The sequence below is a fragment of the Acomys minous genome, assembly GCF_964271855.1.
Source record: "Acomys minous genome assembly, chromosome: 1".
In the NCBI taxonomy this organism is placed as follows: domain Eukaryota; kingdom Metazoa; phylum Chordata; class Mammalia; order Rodentia; family Muridae; genus Acomys; species Acomys minous.
In genome coordinates, this window is record NC_140483.1 from 78,487,301 (window position 1) to 78,506,659 (window position 19,359).

Sequence of the window (19,359 nt, forward strand, 5' to 3'; positions counted from 1 at the left end):
CACAGAAAAATAACATCATCTAGTTTTATGATAATGGGGATGAAGAAGGAGGTGATGAATGTGATGATAATAGTGACAAAAGCAGTACAGTGGTTTTTCTGGTCACTTATTGAGTTCCTGAGGATATACCTTCAGAGATGAAAAATAAAAATGAAATACAATAATCAAAATTATAGTTGCAATACAACTTAGCATTTCTTAGTTTTATGTTTCAGATACTCAACATGTTTCAGATAGCTTCATTCTGCACAATGTGTATTTATTTTCTATCTTAACTGTATTATACTCAGATGCTTATGTGAGTGGCCAGGATCATTTAGATACTATATTGAGCCCCAAGAAACTGGTTATCTGAAGCCAGTACTCTTCTTACTTGCCTCTCAGTAAAAAGCATATAGTCAAATAGGTGTATGGTCTCAAGATTTGAATGGGACCAATATACTATGGACCTCTATAGTGATTCTATTATTTAAATAGTGTTGGGTGCCTTATGGAAGAACATGGTTTTCTATCTCTTATACTATAGAAAGAATTGAGTTGGTGGTTCTGGGAGGAACTAAGCTGAAATTGATCTTGACTCATGGCTTCAGTACAAAGTCATATTAGTTGTGGCTGCCTATGAATTAAACAAGTCATTTATCTGTCTAAAGAAGCTTCTTGTTCATAGCTCTTAGATTAGTAATTGTGGTCTCCACCTCTCTCCAAAGTTCCAGGCTCACATTTCTTAAGGGTTATTTAACTAATAACTATATTATATGCAAAATGTGGTGGCTTTCCCTCTCATAAAACTATTTTTTTTATTTTTCTTTCATATTGTGTGAAAGCACTCTGTTGATGTTTATTAAGTATGATGCAACACAAAAGAAAGAAAGACTCATAATCTCAGTTCACTTAGAACACACGTTGCATTGAAAGAATCACATTTTAATAAAATACATACCCTAGTAAATACATAATTTAATACTGTGACAAGCCTCAAGTGAGAGAATACACAACACTTTTTTTAATACTATGGGTGCCCATTTCAAAATGGAGAATCACAAGGATTCAAGGCAAAGACAATTTTTAGAGGAGAAATATTTCAGCCATGGTCTGATAATGTAGATTGCTGACTGATTTGGGAACTGTTGACTCCTGTGAAGGGAATAAGTTGTGTGCCTACCACAAAGCTAATGTTTTGGGAGGTTAGGAAAACTTTAGAATGGTGAGCCAAAATACAGAAAGGGAATGATATGTGGGCCATACTAGAATGCTTCTATTCCTGTCCCTGCTCCCTGACCTGCCAAGATGTGAAGAGATGCCAATTCACACTCCTGCCACTGAAGGTGGAGTCACCTTGGTTGCCAGGTTTTTTCCTGAATGATCAAATGTATTCCTTAGTTTTCTTAGCCAAAGCAAACCCTTCAAATCGAGGCCCAGCCTATGGCATGGTACTGACAACATTCAAGATGTATCTCCCCAACTTTATTCTCATAGCTTCCTCAAAGACAGGGCCAGAGGCTTGTCTCCTAAGTGATTTTAGATATTCTCACGTTGTTCCTTATTGCAGTAAGTACTGAAGAATCACCTCCTACATTCAAGGCATACTCAGAGATAAATTATTAATCTGGGGTAACATGGCTTTCTGATAGATAGAATACAAGACCCAAAAAGAGCCTTCTTCAAAATAGAGACATGAGACAAATTAACATATAATATAAATCAGGGACTGGACATTATTATAAGTTGGCCATTTGCTTTAGAGGCAATCACTGAACCACTGAGCATTTCAGTGGCTCTAGCTTCAGCTTAAAAATAATAATCACAATTGTAAATTATTATGCCATCACAGTTCTAATTCTGGGGAAAGCTGATTCTTCTTTAATATGCAGTGAGAAAATTATGTCTCCGTGGATGGACAAGAAACGGGCTCCATATACCTGTATACTAGGTGGCCTCCAGATCTCTACAATAGCAGCCAACACATGTAAAATCCTGGCATGACACATAATAGCCATTCTATATATCTAACTTTACTCCTTCTTTGGACACATATTATACAAAGATGAAAATCCATGTTCTCATTTCCAAGGCAAAATTAAAATAAAGCAGAATAATTGATCCAAAAAATAAGGTCCTAGATAGAGTTCTCACCTCTGCGCAGGTGAGATTTAAGGGCCCAAATTCCATACAACACCCCTTCCCTTCCACTCCAAGAAGCTGAGTAATGACTTGCCTCTGTGACAGCAAGCACAATTTTGTGGCTGTGTGATGTTCCGCATGTGGGAAATGCCTGAAGCTATTTAAGAGCTAGTAATTCTTTGTGTTAATGATTTCAGAAAGTGGTTTAGCAAATCATCTCTAATTGACAATCATTTAAATTTTTATTTATGGAAGTGCTGGAAGCTGGCTCAAATTGCTTTTTCTTCTTCATATTTGAGAAAATACTATTATGGTGCTAACAGACACTGAAAAGATAGAAGGCCAAAGGTATGGGTTTTATTTTGGTTAAGCTATACTTTTCACACTACTGAACTATTGAAATCTTATTAAACTGAGGTGTGTGTGTGTGTGTGTGTGTGTGTGTGTGTGTGTGTTAGCAGGAAGTCATCTAGTGTCATTCTCAGCAAGCATTTCTATCCACTAAGACAACTCTTTAATTCACCAGGAAGTATATTTTTAATGCTTCTACCCTGGATAGTTTTATGTCAGTTTGACAGGAACTAAAGTCATCTGAGAGAAGGGAACCCCAATTAAGAAAATTCCTCTGTAAGATATGGCTGTAAAGAATTTTCGTAATTAGTGATTGATGTGGAAAGGCCCATCCCACGTGGGTGGTGTCATCTTTGGAATAATTACCCTGGGTTCTATAAGAAAACAAATTGGATAAGCCATAAGGAGCAAGCCAGTATACAGCATACCTCCATGACCTCTACATAGGCTCCGGCCTCGAAGTTCCTGTCCTATTTGAGTTACCATTCTGTCTTCCTTCAATGATGTGAAAGTACAGGCCAAATAAAAATTCTTTCTTTCTTTCTTTCTTTCTTTCTTTCTTTCTTTCTTTCTTTCTTTCTCTCTCTCTCTCTCTCTCTCTCTCTCTCTCTCTCTCTCTCCCCCCCTCTCCCTCTCTCTTTCTCTGTCTCTTTCTCTCTCTCATTCTTTCTTTTTTGTCTTAATATTTCATTACAGAAATAGTACTCTATGTAAGACAAGTTGGTACCAGGAGTAGGGTATTAGTATGACAGACAGATCTGATCATGCTGTTTTGGAAGGAATATAGAAGTACTCTGGAACTTTGAACTGAAATAGCCATTGAGAATTCAGAAATTAATGAGATGTTCTGTAGGAACTTGGGTAATAAGAATATTGTAAACAATGCAGACGGTGGAGGCCTGGCTTGTGAAGTTTCATAAGAAAGCAAAATTCTCACAGGCCATTTAAGTTAAGAATCGTGGCTTTGGTTAACTGGGAGCTGAAAATATTGCTTTTCTTAACAAGACATGATAACCACTAAAGTGAAACTTTTGCTTGGCTGTGATAATGAATGCTGGTCAGCTGGGGCTGAGGAATCTACTGTTATTGAAAAGAGACCATAATCATAAAGGTGAAATCTTCTAGAAATGTTTCCACAGGGACAGCACGCAGAAACCGTGTTTCAAAAGTGGCCAAGGTTTTACCTCCTATTGGCATCTGAACTTGGTATTGTATGACTTCTGTAAGTCTAAATGGTTTTGAAGACATAAAGGTCCATAGAAAACAGCTGAGTCTTGACACTGTGTCAAGGAGCGGCTGTTAGTGAATGTGGAGTCCATGTAGGCAAGAAAACCCCAGCACTTTGGAGATGCCAGTAACACTGGATGGTAGCAAAAAGAGCATGAAGTGACTGAGCCTGGTAGACAGTATGCATGTCCTGCTGAAGGTGAATCCAAAAGTGCCTCAAGGCAAGAAGATTATAAGTGGATTCCGACATTAGACAATTGGTTATTTACATGGTTTGCTTTGTTTTGTTCAGATTGTGACTATGGCCAGGTTTCACTGGCATAAAATTATAAAGGATTTACCTTTTTTTCTTGTTTTTTATTAATTCATTTTTACATGAGCCCACAGTTGAGATGTTTTAAACTTCTGTTTTTGTATTTTGTTGTTGCTGTTTTGGTTTGGTTTGGTTTTTGTTTTGCTTTTTTCTGACAGTGATTTTTCTGAGTAGCCTTGGCTTACTGGACTTGCTTTATAGACTAGGCTGGCCTTAAAATCAAAGGGGCCCACCTGCCTTTCCCTCCACAAGTGCTGGGATTACAGGCATGGGCCACTGTGCTCAGCTTAGATACTTTTAACTTTTAAAAGAAATTTTAGATTTTAAAAGAGACTGGATATTTTAAATGGATTGAACTTTTATTATGTTGGAATTTGTAAAGACTGTTGGACTATTAAAGTATTTACATTCTTAATGTGAGATCATTGTGATGAATGAGAAATAAAAGGTGGTAGCTTAATGGCAATATATATGTATATAGACCTGAAAAGGGTTCAATTGTGCTGGATAGTTTTATGTCTTGATGCAATCTAAAGTCATCTGAGAGAAAGGACCCTCAAATTTGAAAATGCCTCTATAAGATCAGCTTGGAAGAAAGCCTGTAAAACATTTTCCTAATTAGTGATTGATGGGAAAAGGCCCATCCCAATGTTGGTGGTGCCATCCCTGGGCTACTGGTCCTGGGTTATATAAGAATGCAGACTGAGCAAACAATAAGGAATAAGCCAGAAATCAGCACATCTCCGTGGCCTCTGCATCAGCTCTTGCTTTCAGGTACCTTATTTGTTTGAGTCTCTTTTTGGAGGCTTCCTTTGGTGGAAAAACAAGTTTATAAATTTAAACCAAATAAATCCTTTCTTCCTCAACTTTCTTTTGGTCATTATGTTTCATTACAGGAAATATTAACCCTAAATAAGATTCTTAAGAGATCGCTGTTTAGAACAAGTTACTGGATAGAGTAGTGTTCAGCTTCATGTGTTGTGGAGTGATTGTACAGTGGTTTGGCTACGACCCACCCCAACCCATAAACAAGTGGTAGTAATGTTTCAGAGCTGCCATTCACAGTTGACTCTCCTGAGTACTATTTAGTACATTAATGTTAGTATTTTACAAAGCTCAAAGTTTGAATTAATAGCTTCCATAGGGCCAGTTTTTTTTATATCACAAACTTGTCCTAGGCTTTGTCTTCCATTTATCCTCACATACATGCTTACTATCCATCCAAACTCACAAGCATTCCAAACTGCTTTCTGTAACACTAGCCTTGTTCCTCCTTCCTTCCCTATTTTGTTTAATTTTCAGACAAGCTTTTAAGGGAAAGATAAAACAGCAGTTCCTCATCTATATGTGTAGGACTACAGGCTGTTCATTAGAAAAGTCAGTTTGGGGTAAAGCACTCTTACATGACACTACATAGCTGCAGCCCCAGCTTACCTGCATTTAAGCTCTTTAGAGACACAAACTAAGTGCAACATAGGTGATCAAGACAGGAATGAGATCCTGGCATACCTTCCCTGCTCCAGGAAGGGCATAAAGTCAGGCATGATCCCTTTTCCAGATTAAATTTGAGAGGAATTTACAAATGAGATGGTGTGTGTGTGTGTGTGTTTATGCCCACTTGCACATATGCGGTAAACAGATATTTGAAGTCTTCTTCTGTCACTTTCTACCTTAAGCCCTTGAGACAGAGTCTCCCACTGAATCAAAGGCTGACTGAGCAGACCTCCCAGGACCCATTTTTTTTCTGTATTTTTAATGCGCTGAAATTACATGCAAGTATTATCATACCCAGCTTTTAGGTTAGTGGTGGGGATTCAAACTCATACCCCCCAACACTTGCTCAAGAGCCCTTACTCATTGAGCTGTTTCCACTGAACTTATTTTCATGTTTACTTAAAACATATTATTTTCTCTAATAAAGCATTCTAATATTGTCTCTTGATTTTATTGTTTGTGTTTTTGCATAGGTCTGTATGTGCTATACATATGTGGGTGTTTGTGTTTATGTGCATATATGTGCCAAGATGTGCAGGTCAGAAGGACTCTTGTTTTTACTCCATGGCTTTGAATTTTCTTATTTTCCCAGATAGTGTCTCCCCCAAATCAAAACTCTTTGAATGGGTAGAATTGTGTTTGGACAACAAAATCTGGGGAATCAACATATTTCTACTTTATCTGACACTGAGGTTAGAGGTGTATACCTTGTGCCCAGCTTTTTCATCGATGCTGTGACTAAAAAACATGTCCTCATATTTGTCTAACAAGCACACTACAGACTATGCCATTTCTCCAGCTTTACATAGTCTTCCAGACAACAATTTAAAAAATTTCTTCTCCAAACACTTTGTGATTTCCTTGTTTAGATGTGGATCACCTCTCTTAAAGTAACTATTTTGGCCACCATGAAATGACTGCTTGTGTTTCTCTGTTGCTCCCTGGTGCCTTGCTTTCATTAGTGGGTGTCTTTATCACTGTGCATGCAGAGTGTTGTGCACCTTATGTAGAACATATCAATAACTGGGCTGAAGAGGTTGAACCCTTCACAATACCAAAAAGACATGAAGAGCTTGGAGAGCAGGAGTTCCTCATGAGAGGTAATGAATACCTCTCAGCAGCATTCCACCAATCAGGCACTCAGCCTCAGATGGTCAGACAGTTTTCTTTCCTTCATTCCATCAGTGTATGTGGACAGTGAAACAATTGAAGAGTATTCAAAGACACATATAAATGATAATACTGCTAGATATTTTAAAAATTTAAGTGCCTTTATGAAATGTCTATAGTCAAGAGAAATTGGATCATAAAGTATAATATGAAATTCATAAAACTGCCAAATTGGGACTACTTTAAAGACTAATTACTGCATTGATCCTAAAGGCTGTTGTTTTCAAACCACTTATATCATATACAAATAGGAGAAATGCTTTCCTTTTAATGGAAGTGAATTTTAATTTGGTCTCCAAAGAAAGAAAGACACATCCTTATTAGCTTACTGGAATCTCTAAGCAAATAAATGATCTCTAAGTATCTCCTGTGGATCCAGTGTCTCAAATACATGTGCAGACTGACCTCAAAGCTTAGGTCTGAAGCAAGGAATTGGATTAGATTTGTTCACACCTATTCTGGTTTCATTTCTGTTTCTGGATTAAAACACTCTGGCAAAGAACAAATTAGAGAAAAAAGGGTTTATTTGGCTTACATTTCTATATCATAGGCTATCAATGTAGAGACGTCACATAGGTTGCTGAGCAAAAAGAAATAAATGTGTTCAGGCCTCCATTTCATTGCTTGCTTGCTTTCTCTTCTTCTATATATAGAGTTCAGAAATAGTGTCACTAAAAGTGGGCTGGGTCCTCCTGCATCAAATAAAAGTAAAGATAGCCACCCACAGATGTGCCCATCATCTAAGGTGGTGTAGACAATTGTTCAACTTAGGCTTTCATTCTATGTTATTTCAGATTGTGTCAGGTCAACAGCTAAAACCTAATGTCTATCAAGTCAGATGTTAAAATTAAAGAAACTCTTAATTTCATCATTCAGGGTACTTCCTTCCATTCAAGAAAGGCTCCCAATCATGAAACAAGACATAATGAAATAGATTACAACATAGTGCTACAGAGAATTGGTAATGGCTTGCATTACAATGTGGAAATGGGACTTGATTCTGTGAAAACACATTTTGATCTAAAATTAAGACAGGTTGTGGGATATTTTATGCTAGTATAAACAGAAGCAGTGAAATATAAGAAGATAATTGTTTCATACGAAAGGGCTTAGAATGCAGCAGAATAAAGTAAACTGATGGCCATCCACTGAGTGTTCTGGAGGCCTTAGTGCCCACTTAGGCACTTAGGCATGAAAATCCTCTGAGGATTTTCATGGTTGGTTTGAATAAGGAATAAATTGAACCCAAGATATCCACAAGGGCGGAGTGGATGAGGGAAGCATAGAGGTTACTGACTCAGGAGAAATTCTCAAACAGCTCTAGGGTAGCTGATTTTCTACCCTCTAATCTGCCTTCCCATCATCCAAGATAGAATTTGTGCAGAATAAACTATATTTACCTTTCTTGCAAAGGTGACTATGACTTTCACAGATTAGAGTTGTGCCAATATGCTTCCAAATATTAGATTAAAAAAAACAGAATGATCTCATTGTATTTTAAATATTTATTTATATTTTAATAGTGGATATGTGTCTGTGTATCTGTGTGTTGGTATGTGCCCATGTGTGCAGGTGCACTCAGAGGCCAGAAAAGGGCATCAGGCCCCTGAACTTGAAATTGTAGCCAGGTGTGAGCTCCCTCACATGGGTGCTGCCTCAGTAAGAATAATACATGCTTGTAAGTGCTAACCCTTCTTTCCAGTTCTCATCTTACCACTATACGTTGACAAAAAGATTCAGTATATGCAGACTACATGAATTATGATTCTGTAATAAGTGCTTCAGCTGTTAACAGTTGCATTTCAAGTTATCAATATATCCTCAAAAGCTCTTCTTCCTCTTATAACTGGAGGTGTATGTTCTTTGATCATTGTCCTTTTCCAAGTCTCTGTATATACAAACTCCATTTTTCTCATTCATACCTCAACAGACCTCTAGCATTTAGTTTCATATTTGAGCATATCTCATAAACAGAAAGACAGGTGAGATGGACTTATCTCTTTGAAATATTCATTTATTTATATTAGTTGGAATTTGTGTGTGTGTTTGAATGTGTACGTATATACAAGATAGAGAAACCATGCGCTAGATTCATTGTAAGATTTTTATTTATTTAATTAGTTGTTTGTTTGGTGTGTGTGTGTGTGTGTGTGTGTGTGTGTGTGTGTGTGTGTGTGTTCACATGCCACGACACTGTGTACGTGGATGTCAGAGGACAACTTACAAACATTCATTCTCCCCTTCTCCCTTCATTTCTTCCATATTGGCAGTCAGTACCTTTATCCTGTGAGCCATATCATAACTCCCACATCTTAAAAACTGTATCAAATTATTCACTTTGTTTCCAAAAAAAGCAATATAGTATATGTTTTCATGCATATTCTACAAGAGTTTGTCTTTCTTCATTGTGTCGTTACCTCTTGTTATCTCTTGTAATTTTAGAAAACACATGCCAATGAATAAAAGATAATCTCTCATTATTATTTTGATTCCCATTTATCTAATGCAGGTGTTTTCCCCATTTTGAATAGTGTGAGTCTTCCTTGAAATATGCACTCTGTATGTGTCCTTGTAAGCCAGGTTGTTTCTTTTGTATGGCTGTTGAGTAGTACAATCTTTATATATTTAGATATTAGTAAACTTTTTGATAGATAATTTGTTTGGAAGTCATTTTCCCATTCTGTGTGCTACCACTTTTATGTTTTAGTTATTTTATATGCTGTTCAGAGCTTTCAAAAATGATATTTAATTCATTTGTTATTTGTATGTGGGGGGATATATGTTCAAAAGCTTAGGGAATGAGAGGGCTGCATTCAGGACTTAGTTTTCTCCTTCTCTATGGGTTCTGGAGCATGAACTCATGCCATAAGGTTTGCACCCAAGTGACTTTCCTTGCTGATCTCTGGCCCCCAGGCTTCCCCTGACCCTATGAGGCTAAGACTTATATTCTGCATGAGTTCCTTTTCCCTCGCTGTCTTGCTAACTCTTTTTATCTCTTGGCTCTTCAAGCTTCATCTCAGGTTGACATAGTTCAACTTATCTCTAAACTTGTATCATATTTAATTCTGGCTTCATATTTTTTAAGAAAATATTTTTATATTTTTCTGTATGAGTTTTATAATTTTAGATCATACACTTTGGTTTTTATTATGTTCTAAGTCCGCTTTTGAACATGATCTAAAAGAAATCTCATTTTGTTCTTTTGTGTGTTTTTCATTAGTTCTTTCATCACCATTTCCTGTATAGGCAGTCTATATCCCTTTGTGTATACTTTGAGATTTGTAAAGAATTAGTCTGGGAGGAAGTAGAAGGGTATGGGATGGATATGATCAGAATACATCTATGAAACTCTCAACAAACAAACAAAAATGTTTTTCAACATTGAGCTTTTTTTCTTTGTGTATATGAATCTGGTTCTGAGCCCTTTATTCTCTCTTTCTTTCTATTTTTTTTTAAACTGATCATTTCTCTACTTATCTTTCTACCTACACCAAATGAGAGATTTTATATTTTGTCTTTTTTTCTTAAATTATGATCATTGATGTCTTATTTTTTTAATTTTTAAATTTTTATCAAATATTTTACATATACATTCATATTATTACACATATACAAAATTTTATAGATCTAGATCACTGAGTCTATGACTGTGTCATTCCCTTGTAAATACATTACAATATTATTTTACATTCATGATAGTTTTGTTTTTGTTTTTCTCAAAATTCTTTTTACTCTTTAGGGTCTTTTGTGGGTTCTTATGAATTTAGGATTCTATTTTATTAATTGTTGTTCGTCAAATTTTGATATATAGTATAGTAAATTTGTAGTTAACCTATAGCTGTATAGGCATTTTGATGATAGTACAAGAATTTTGTGGGGATTTACAATATATATGCCTTTTATAATTTTATAAATATATCACTGCACTTAACAGTAACTGGTAGAAGCCAATGTAAATACTAGCCCTAGAAATGGGCATATGCTTTCAGAATTGGCATATATAGTTTTCAGGTTAGGTGTACTGCTTCTGGTTTGATTGGTAAAACCAAAGAGGTATACTTGTATTTATTGATCTAAAGACTTCTAGGCCATGCTTTATAAATGAATGGTGGCATCTAAGAGGGGGCAGGCTAGCATGATGAAATGAAATGAAAATATAAGCCTTAATGCAATGTGAGAAAAGATGTACACATAATGACTAGTGTTGAAATGTCCAGATTTATTCGAGACTTAAGTTTCTTATTTAAAGTTCATGTAAAATAATAATATGTATGTGATTTTGCTGTTTATATTGTGGTTGTCGTTTTTTGCAGTGCCAGGAATCAGTTATAACCTTATTCTGAAGAGTTTCGATGACTGAATAACAATGTACAAAAACAATATTTAATATTTAAGACAGTCCATGGGAAAACACTTAGTAATCCATAATATTTCAGTTATATTGATAATAATAACTCATTAAGTTTGAAACACCCCATGCCTGTTTAACAACTTTACTCTATTCAGAGTGACTTTATTTGGAAATAGATATTAAAGAATATATTTAGTTAAGAAAAAATTCTACTGGACCAATGTAAGAGTTAAACACAGTAACTAGAATCTTTTTAAGAAAAAGGAGATATGGACACAGAGGCACAGAAACATCTTTTGCTAGGTCAGAAGGCCATTCAACCTGATGAAAGAAGCTGTGTTAGGAGTGATGCTCACTTATGAAAAGGAACAAGGATTGCCAGCAGGTTCCAGAAATCAAAACATTCAATAGACACCCCCCCACATACACACACACTTCATGCTCTGCTAGAGCCTTCAAAAATGGTTTATGATAATTTAATTGTAAACTTGTAGCCTCCAGAATAGCCCTGTCCCAGACACCCTATGGTTCAAAAAGAGGGGCATATGGAGCTCCAAGATTCTATCAGTTGATCTAGTGTAGCTTATAGAGACATTCAGGGATGTACATACCATGTGATTTCAACATCAAGCAAAGACAAGGCAAAAGAGAAAACAGCCGTAAAGTGGGAGAAGAAATTGCCAGAAATATTGTAAAAATAGTGAATTTATTGTGAAAGAGGAGGACAATGAAAAATGCTAACAAGAACTAGATATGGATTGTGAATGAGTAATTGGATTCAGAAATGTTACTGATAACATTAGCATTAGAAGTTTTGCAGGAATGCCCAAATAAATCTGATAGGATTCTGAATGAGAGCACTGAAGACACAGAAAGAGGAGATGGAAAGTTCAGGTAGAGCTAACAGATTTCCAGTGTAGACCAGAAAAATGTAGCAAAATAAAGCAGATGCTAAGGCAAAGAAAATTAAGAATGTTCCTTTTATGTAAAGAATGCTAAAGAGATTGTGGTCATAGATACAAAAAAACAAATACAGATTATAAAGGAGTGAGGAATACTGGTTCTTGAAGTAGTATCTTTAACTAGGCATGAAGGATGAGAAGAAATGTGTAAGTTGGAATTACATGAAAGCATAGGTAGTTTTCTTGTCATGACTAACAATGGAAAAGTTGGAAAGACGGCTCAATGGACAAAGCATTCGCGGCCTAATTTGAGAATCAGAGTTTGATTTCCCCACAATCCCACATAGAAACCAGACCCAATAGTGCATGTCTATAATTTCAGCACTCCTAATATGAGAGAGGATGCATAGGAGGCAGAGACTGGAGAAAACATGGAACTCACAGAACAGTTATTCAAGTGTATGCAGTGTCAAAAGTGAGACCTTGTCTCATTAAAGGTGGAAAGCAAAGTCAGGACATATGACATTGTCTTCTGATTACACATGTGTTCACCTACAGTTATACAGAACTGTGCACACACCCACAAAACAAAACAACAACAAAAAACAAAACCTAAACAAGAACTAACAGAAAGAATGGCAGACCATCCAAATTATGGAGCTAACAGGTCACAGTAGATACCATGTATGAATTACAAATGTTATTATTTGATTGCTTCTGTGTTCTTAAAAAAATAATATCACTAGCTGAGACTGAGGAATGAGAAAGAAAACCTGAGATCTGAGAAAGAAGATAGTTATTAAATGTTCTGAGCCAAAAGGTGATTAGACAAAGGAAGTACACAGAATTGAAACCATATCAGAAAGAGTCACAAAAGTTGATGGCCATGAATTTTAATGGGTCATATTATTTACATTTTCTTCTCTCAGTAAACCCACTAAGAACAGAGTTATTGTTTCTGGTACTGGTACACATAGAGTGAGCCATAATAGGTCAAGGAACTTAAACTTGTCTAGGGATGGTCATGGTGGTAACCTGGGCAACTTCAATGAGTTGAGAGAAGATAGGCCCTGAAAATATTGAGAATGATTGATATTCTTGTGAGTAAATTAACTGTGAATCTAAATCTTACATTTTATAGAGGAGACTGTGTCTTAGAGGAAGAAGTTAAAGAAGTAAAGCATGGGGAGATGTATAATTGATTGATATTATGGAAGATCTGTGGTTCACAGCAATATAAAATTTTAAAGTCTGATATTGATCCTATGACAACAGATGGAAGCCAGCAGTGCAAAAATTGGTGTCTGTGTGCATAAGAAACAAGTTGTTGACCAGGTTAGATCAATCTAGTAAATGAGCTGCTTCTCTATGGCAAAGATGTATAAGAGCAGTCCAGCTGGAATAAGCAACAAATGTAATAATCCAAAGGTATGCCTAAGCAATTTAGGCATACCAGGGAAACAGAGAAAATGGGGCTCAGAGAGCTTAATAGGTGAGCAAAGCATAGTTTAAGGGAGAACTAAATTTAATTTAAGGTGGCAAAAGATGGCACAGCATCTTCTAACCCTGTTGAAATAATTGGCTTAGTCTGATAGCATTGAAGAGCTATTGAAACAATTTAATTAGTATTGATTCACAAGTTGCATGCTTATTTTGACTATGTTTTATAAAAATACATGAATGTAGAAGATGGAGAGATATTACATGAATCAAAGTGGGCTCTTCCATAAGGAAATCATACACTTTACCATTGAGATACATCCTATATCCTGAAGTCTTACTTCCTAATTCATTGGCAAACATGTTGAATATGAACTTAAGTACCTTATACCTGATGACTTTTCACAGAACCAATAAAGACTTTTACCTAAGTCTCTTCAACTAGACTAAAATCTCTTTAAAGATATATACTTCACAAAGATACTGAATATATATTTAAGGCCCTGGGGAGATGGCCTGACCAAAAAATTGCTTGTGGTGCAAGCATGAGGAACTGAGTAAGGATGCCCAATGTTTTTGAAAAATCCATGCCTGGTAAGCTAAAATTAAAATCAAAGTGTTGAGAATGTGGAAGTGTAAGGATTTATAGGGCTCTGTGGCCAACCAGTAGAACCAGTCAGTGAACTCTAAGTCAACCAATAAGAGATGATGCTTGAAAAACTAAGGTAGAGATAAACCAAAGAAGACACTTTAGGCTTCACAGGTGCACAGTTGGGTATGTTCCCTGGCATATAAGCATACTATATAGTTATATACAAATAAACTTCTGCAACACACCCACACACCAAAGATAGGTCCTGACTTCCAGAGAATTTGAAGATTATAGTCAGTACAGTACAGCATATGATAGGATAGAAATGATAACAGACTTCTGAACTTGGAACGTTCAGGTAGTTTCCTGAGAGAAAAAACATCATGCTGAATTCTGAAGGATAAGAATTCTGATGGGGTAAGAAGCCTAATGTGAAAACTTCTCCCCAGTTGAAGGCACAGGGATAAGTGAGTCCTTGGGGCTGTTTCATTCTAAAGGAAACTATGAGCTTTGGAACCAGCTAGATTTTTTTTTCTACTTCTGACACTAAAAATTAAGTAAATAAATTCAGAAGTTCTTCAATTCACAGCATTGGTTTGATTTCTTCTATTTGTAAAATGAAGGGATAAAAGGAAAGAACTTTCTAGATAACATGCAAATCAAAACTCAGCCATGATGAAATTAGTTTGGTAAGGTAAATCATGCAATTCTGTCCAGTTTGACAAGGGCACTTTTTAGGATGTGAATGTGAATCTTTAAAAAAATAATCCTCATCACTATACTTAGTTCTAGGCTTATATTTTAAGTAGAAATTGTACACTAAAAACTTCAATCAAAGACTTTTTAAAGTTACATTAATATTCATTGTGTGTTTCTCTATGAATGTGCAGAAATGACATGCCATTTGTGTGGAGGTCAGAAAACAACTTTGGAGAGAGTCAATTCTGTAGTAAAACATCTTTAACACATACAGAAAAAGAGAGAGAGAGAGAGAGAGAGAGAGAGAGAGAGAGAGAGAGAGAGAGAGAGAGAGAGAGAGAAGAGAGAGAAATACAGAGCAAGAGAAAGACACAGACAGAGGCACAAAGACAGGAGGGAGGAATAAAGATATAAAATTGGCTCCATAGTATAAAAAAGGAATAAAAAGAAGTTAGGTAGAATTTGAGTGTATCAACATTAAATTAATCCACTGAAACTTCATGGGGCACTTCTGGAGACCATCATGCATTCTATTGCAAATGTTTATTTCAGGAATATATTTGAAAAAGAGGAGCTAATTGCATTTAAAAATACTTTTTTACATAAATTATTTGGTTTTTCAAGACAGGGTTTCTCTGTGTAGCCCTGGTTGTCCTGTACTCATTTGTAGTCTAGGCTGGCCACAATTTCACAGAAATAAATGTGACTCTGCCACCCTAGTGCTGGGATTAAAGGCATGCGCTACTACGCCCGGCCAAATATCACTTTTATTTTTAATTTTTACATGGTAAAGAGCAACTCTATGCCCATATTCTTGCACAGGTGGTATCTTCTGTATGCACAGCACTGCTAATGTACTAGAGAGAAAAATTAGACCAAGTGGGACAGAAATACAGTATGATGCATTGCTCTCAATGCACTTGTGACCTGCACTTGGCACTTAGCCCATTCTTTCGTGTGTTATTTTTGTAGTGCGTTCCCTGTGACAGTTTACTACCTCTGGGACTATAAACCTAAAGTGTTTATCATTGTGCAGGTTTGAGGGATGAATGTGGCATGGAGAACCCTAGGGAGGACAGAGACAATGAATATTCACTATCGCAGAAATGTACAGAGAAAGGAAAAGAGGATTCAGATACTGGGACAGTGACTAGGAATTTCAATCTTAAGCACAGACTGTGGTTTTCATATGAAAACCAACAATGGGAAAAATTAGTGGGTTGATGAAGGTCAAATAAATGAGGAAATATAAAGGGATGGGTTAGAATCATACTTATTGGCTCACACATTTGAGTAAATGTATTTCTCTGCTTAATGTTCCTCAGTGTATGACACTGTAATGTGTTCACATTTTTTGCTCTCCTCTGTTTCAAAGAGATACTTTCTCATGGCTGGGAAGACTCCAATTGGACAGTGCAGCTGACTCAACAGGAATAGACAAATCAACATGCATTATACACTTGAGCACCTCTGCTCACCCATCTCAGATAGCTATGTTTGAGAGGTAAAATGAGTAAAAATTCCTAGGATAAAGAAGTCAATGAATATTGTCTTCCATGGCACTTTTCCCTATACTGTAGCTTTTAAAAAAAGATATTCATATCACAGTGTTCATTCTGTTTATGCTGTAATGCTTTATCTTCTTGAATCCTGTTCCTCCTCCTCACATACAGAAAGACAAAAAAAAAAAAAAAAAAGAAAAAAAAAAAGGAAAATCCTTTATATGAATTTCCAGACTCTCCTAAATCCTTTTTAGTTTCCTTCCATTATTTAAGCTCTGAGGTTCAGTGGTCTGAATTCCCGACCTCATGGATAGTGGTCAATTGCTTGAAAAAATACTCTCCTGGTAAAATTTGAATTTCCTAAGGAGCCATGAAAATATAGAATGGTTACCATGCTTTAACTTGACCATGTATAAATTGGAGACATTACATAGCAGTAGGTGAAAACAAAGAGGCTTCCTCTTTCTCGAGCTCAGAAGTAAGGAGAGTGCAAGCGATCATGATAATAACCATACCATATTCATGATCTCACATTCCAATTACAAAGCCAGTCAATAGGTATGCTTGTCAAAGTTGATCTCTTACTTCCATTCCTCTCCTCCCTTTCTGACCCCTTCTTCCTTCCCTTTCTTTCTAGGTGCTTTTATAATCCAGGGTCTTCCTGTGTGTTCCAGCTGACCTGAAAGCCTGACCTTCCTGGTTCTGCCTGCACAGTGCTGAAATTACATGTGTGCTCCATTGTGCTGATCTGAAACTAGCACTTTAATTTAAAATGGCACACACAAAAAACAACAACAACACACTTCATTTTAATTAGTATCTCTATTCTGATGTTCATAGTTCAACTCTGATGAACATATGGATTAAAATATAATATTATATATTTATTGAGACCCAGAAAACAGAAATGGCCAATTTATGAACAATTTGATTACATCTTTCTATGTTGTATTTGCTATTCTTAATTCTAACAACAAAACCCCTTTTTTCTTTCAAGGAAGTTTACAAATTCGCCATGGACTAAGCAAGGAAGAAACTCATGTGTTCACTGCCAGCACAGAGAATTTGGCAAACCGAAGGGTTCATCAGTTGAAGATTAGCCGAGTGGGGCCAGAACTTTCTGTTCAGGTATTTCATTTCTTATCTTTCCACTCCGTCTACATGCCAAGGCTTCCGCTTCAAACAAGAAAGAGCTTCTGAAGAAGCCATACACTGGAATATATAGCATTGCTCCAGACTTCAACCTGGCCCTTAGCCATGGTCCAACACTCCATCAGCACCACAGTCACCTGCAATATAGCTATAAAGGCACATTCTTGAATCCCTCACCATAGCTATTTCATCAGAAACTACTGGATAACAGGAAACACTGGCAAGTCTACTTGTGCTCATGTTTAATCAGCTCTTAGTCAGATTGAGTGAAGAAGGCATGGGTGCAAAGAAGAAAGTATGGAAGACTGTAGCAAGGTTTGTCAGGGAAGTGGACTTATGGTGCTGGTCATTACAGAGAAAGGCACAGGTGATGTGGAAGACCTTAGGAAGACACAGGTCTCCTCTATACATTCACTTAGTTCCTAGTGCACACTGGGTCTTAGTGATAAGGAAGAGCTCATTGGATAAAAATGCTAGAGAAGGGTTTGAAGGGTTCATGTGTGCACAGGCAGAGCTCTCTGTAAAAACAATGTGGTAAGCTTCTGTGTACCAATAGTAACACTGTATAAAGAGCCAAGAGCAGAGCAGGGCAGATCTTAATAAAGTCCACCCAAAGTCTAGACTAATTATCTTTAATCATAACATAAAATGGAAATGTTAATAAGCTTGATGATAATTATTTTTCTTAGGCAAATTTAATTTATTCATTGTATTTGCTCTAAATTGTCACTTCAAATTTCTTCCTCTTTCTTTGCCACCAACATATGAGATGGCAATTTCTCTTTTAGAAAATGACTTCATTTTCTTCCTCTGAGAACTATGTATCCTTTAAAAGAGGCATCACTCATTCTTATTATCATATCTCTTCCAACCTGGATTTGAGAGTTTGTTTGCTCTCTCTCTCTCACACATCCTAAACTCAATAGCCCAGAGCTCAAAGGCCTGCCTTAATGCCTGTGAGTCAGATCTCCTGGCCTTCTCACAAGCACAGCTACAACATGCTCCTATGTTGTAGTCCTTTTTTTTTTTGGTTCTTCGAGACAGGGTCTCTCTGTGTAGCCTTGGCTGTACTTGACACACTTCGTAGACCATGCTGGCCTTGAACTCACAGCTATCCACCTGCCTCTGCCTCCCAAATGCTGGGATTAAAAGTGTGTGCCAGAGCACCCAGCTGTTGTAGTCTTTTTAACACCTTTGTTGCTCCACCAAATAGCTCCCTAAAGAACAAACCAGATAATTATTGAATGCACCAAAAACAAACAAGCAAACTAACTAACAAAGATGTTTCTGGTTCAAGGGAAGAATTCTAATTCTTATCAATTTTTCAGATTGATAGACTTTATCATTCTATTGCTTAAATTCATGGGAAAGTTAATATATACCTATTTCCCAAGTGCGTCTTCCATTTTAGTTATTAATCACTGTGACAAAAATACATGAAAAGGAGCTTAAATTAATTCAGGCTTGCAGTTTGTGAGGACAGTCCACCATTGCCACAGCAGCACAAGGCAACTGGTTACATTCCATTTCTAGTCAGGAAGCAGAGATGGATGAATGCTGTTGTTCATTTCTTTCTACTTTTTGTTGATTCCAGAACTTGTGTTTGGAATGGTGTCACACGCCTTCAAGTGAGTCTTTCCACCTCAATTCAATCTAGGCACTCCCCTGTAAACATGATTGTGTTTGTTTCCATGGTTATTTTAAATTCTACATAATTGACACTCAAGATTAACTATTATACCATCTTTCCCTTAGTCTTTCCCCTTAATCACAAAGTTACACAAAAATAGTACTTCTCAAGACATGAATAGGCTAGATGGGGTGGTACAAGCCTTTAATCCTAGCACTTGGGAGGCAATGGTAGGCAGATCACTGTGAGTTCGACCAGCCTGGTCTACAAAGTGAGTCTAGGACAGCAAAAACTACACAGAGAAACCCTGTCTCAAAAAAAAAAAAGACATAAATAAGGGTACTTTTGGACAATCCAGTGCTGAAATATTGTGTGAAATACTTCTGGGGAAGAATGACTATTGTCTATATAGGAA

At 36.6% G+C, this 19,359-nt stretch overlaps 1 protein-coding gene across 4 annotated transcripts in view; it reads left to right on the forward strand.

The window, feature by feature from the left end:
- LOC311591254 (contactin-associated protein like 5-1-like) overlaps positions 1–19,359 on the forward strand; it is an 869,459-nt gene that overhangs the window by 783,816 nt on the left and 66,284 nt on the right. For all 4 annotated transcript variants that reach the window (XM_084770689.1, XM_084770692.1, XM_084770691.1 and 1 more), the window contains one exon: positions 17,160–17,290. In XM_084770689.1, the coding sequence (XP_084626815.1) occupies positions 17,160–17,290 (131 nt within the window). The remainder of the gene's footprint in view (positions 1–17,159; positions 17,291–19,359) is intronic.